The 2,965-nt window shown below is 38.4% G+C and overlaps 1 protein-coding gene across 3 annotated transcripts in view; it reads left to right on the top strand.

Annotated features, from left to right (window-relative positions):
* The window catches only part of tbc1d7 (TBC1 domain family, member 7), a 14,895-nt gene continuing 11,930 nt past the window's right edge, over positions 1-2,965 (top strand). For all 3 annotated transcript variants that reach the window (XM_077717915.1, XM_077717916.1, XM_077717917.1), the window contains exons 1-3: positions 1-209; positions 411-535; positions 694-774. In XM_077717915.1, coding sequence (XP_077574041.1) covers positions 424-535; positions 694-774 — 193 coding nt within the window. In that variant the 5' untranslated portion in view covers positions 1-209; positions 411-423. The remainder of the gene's footprint in view (positions 210-410; positions 536-693; positions 775-2,965) is intronic.

Genomic DNA, 2,965 nt, shown 5'->3' with positions numbered 1-2,965 from the left:
CACGCGCCGTTTTAGGAAAGCTTCATTATGAAAAATGTGTGTTTATTTTGAAACTGTGCGGTGTTCTTTCCAACAAGCCCGAGGAGACATAAATAGTCAGGAGACCTTCCAAATAGCCTGAATTCATGTAGCCATGTCCTAGTTTAGTAACTACGAAGGTTCAAACAAGGAGTTACTAAACAACCCGAGAAACGTCGTTAAACACAGAGGTAAGCACTTCGCAAATGTTATGACCATTCTCAATAAAATCTGCACCTGCTGCCAAGTCTTGTATAAGGACAGCATTACTTGTTTATTTGTAACAGTCCCCATTCAGACTATTTTTAGTGCTTTTATGGATATTAAGGAATTGTCAAAATCAGCGCCCGTGTATAGTGACGCTAAAGTTCCTTCTCCTATGTGATTATTAGGTCAGTAGAAATTATGGCTGATGACCAACAGAGAAATTTTCGTTCTGCCTATTATGAAAAAGTTGGTTTTAGAGGTGTGGAGGAGAAAAAGTCTCTGGAAATACTGCTCAAAGATAATCCACTAGGTAAGTGTCATTGTATATCAATATCGTGGCCAGAGGATTCTCTGGTCAGAATCAGGCTACTATTGAAATTATCAGATATTCCAGAAAATGTATAGATGATTGTATGATGTATTATATACTATCAAATTAAGGCGCTGGAATTTTTGATTCTTTGACAGACCTTGAAAAGCTGAGCACATTCAGCCAGCGATTCCCCCTTCCATCTATGTACAGGGTCCATGTGTGGAAGGTTTTGTTAGGTAAGACATACTTTCTCATGACTTTTATGAACACAAAATGTAATGAAAGCTTTTTAATGTTAGTTTCTTTTAAATTATTGAACAGGAATATTAAAATCATGTAGAATGGGGCAAATAAATATTGGCTAGCAACCAATTGCTTAAGTTCTCCCACATAAGAAATATGAGAGGCCTGTAAAAATCATCTTCGGCGTATCAAGTATGAAAGATAAAGTAAAATCTGAAAATGACATTGTACATTTTTTAATAATACATTATTTAAAGTATTTGTTAGATAACATGAGTGACTCAATACTTTTGTTATAAACTCTTTGTTGGTAAAGACAGAGCTCAAACGTTTTCTGGTGTTTTGGATGGAGATCCCGCCCGGAGGTGACATTTTGCATCTGTTGTTGGGGAGCATGTACTTTCCACTCCATTCATTGATGGGGTTGATGTCTGGAGACTGGCTAAGCCGCTCGAGGACCTTGAAATGCTCCTTTCAAAGCCACTCCTTCGTTACATGCCCGGAGTGTTTGGAATCATTTTCATATTGAAAGACCCAGTCATGTTTTATTATAATTGCCCCCACTGATGAAGGAGATTCATTCATTTATCGTCCATTCTGCTTAACCTTAACAGGGTTGCGGGGGCTGTTGGAGTTTATCCCAGGCAACCACGGTCAGCAGGCCGGGGGCACCCTGAATTGGTTGCCAGCCAATCGCAGGGCGCAATGAAACAGACAACATCTCACACTCACAATCATACTAACACTGAATGGGAGTCAAACCTAGACTGCTCGCACCAAGGTCAGGCGAAAGAACCACTGCACCATCGGACTGCTTGAAGGAGATTCTCATTTAACATCTGACAATACTTGGCCCCATTTATTCTCTCCTATACATGTCAATGGTCATGGTCCTTTGCTGGAAAAACTTCCCCAAAGGATGAAGTTTCCACCTCCCTGCAACAGTTGTTATTGTGATCTATGGATGCAACTCAGCATTCTTTCTCTTCGATATTTATGACTAGATGGGTTGTTACCAAATAGTTCCATTTTGTTTTTTTCTGACCATATGGCTTTCTCACAGTCCTCTACTAGATCATCCATATACTCTGGAAAGTTCAGGCTCAGACATTTACTGGGTTAAGCAGAGGGACACGTTTAGTGCTGCAGGATTTAAGCGGCCTAGTGGGCTAGTGATGGTCGGTGTTGTTACTTTTGTCACAGCTCTCCCAAGGTAAATTACTAAGGCCCCCCCTGTGTGGTTCTAGAATCACAAGATGAAATTTCGCGCGGAGCCGCAGATAGATTTCGATGTTTGAATTCTGTTGTATTCTTTTATTGTTATTATACAAGTATAATGAGATTTAAAGCTTCACCATGAAATCTACAAATAACAACAATAAAACAAACAGGCAAATAAATTATCAATAAATAATAAACATCAAATAATCAATAAAGAAGTAATAGATAATACATAAATAAGTAGTCACATATTAAGTAATCAACAACATAAGTAAGGAAGTACACAAATAACAAACAAATGAACAGAAACAATCAATAAGTTATAAGAATAAATAAATAATCAATAAGTTATAAGAATAAATAAATAATCAATAAGTTATAAGAATAAATAAATAATCAATAAGCTATCAGAATAAATAAATAATCAATAAGTAATACATGAATAATTAGTCAACATAATACATAAGTCATGGTCAACATGAATAAGTGGTCACATAAATAAGTAGGTTCAAGAGTAACGAAAGTGGTTAGCAACCTCTGGAGTTTTAGTGCAGTACAAGCTAAGTCTTGATTAGCTCCTTCATGGTGCAGAACTCCAGTTGATTATGGTGTAACTGTTCTTGAGTCTGCTTGTCTTGTCTGTTACAGTCCTGTAGCGTCTTTTGGGTTGTGTTCGTTACCCTCTGAAGTCTTTTCCTGTCGGCTTCTATGCAGTTTGAGTGACACACTGACACAGTGTATGTCAGCATGCTCTTAATGGCTGACAGGGAGAAGAGGACCACCTGCTTGGTGTTTAGTTGCTTTGTCTTGAGTACTTTCAAGAAATGCAGCCTCTGCTGCGCCTTCTTGACGAGTGCTGTGGTGTTCAGTTCGATTCCCAAGCGAGATCAGCAGAGAAATGGACCTACAGACATTTGAAAGTCTCCACTCGCTCCACACATTTGCTGTTGATATACGAGGGGC

Source organism: Stigmatopora nigra, chromosome 5 (genome assembly GCF_051989575.1).
Source record: "Stigmatopora nigra isolate UIUO_SnigA chromosome 5, RoL_Snig_1.1, whole genome shotgun sequence".
Lineage (NCBI taxonomy): Eukaryota > Metazoa > Chordata > Actinopteri > Syngnathiformes > Syngnathidae > Stigmatopora > Stigmatopora nigra.
This window is presented reverse-complemented; position numbering and strand designations above follow the sequence as displayed.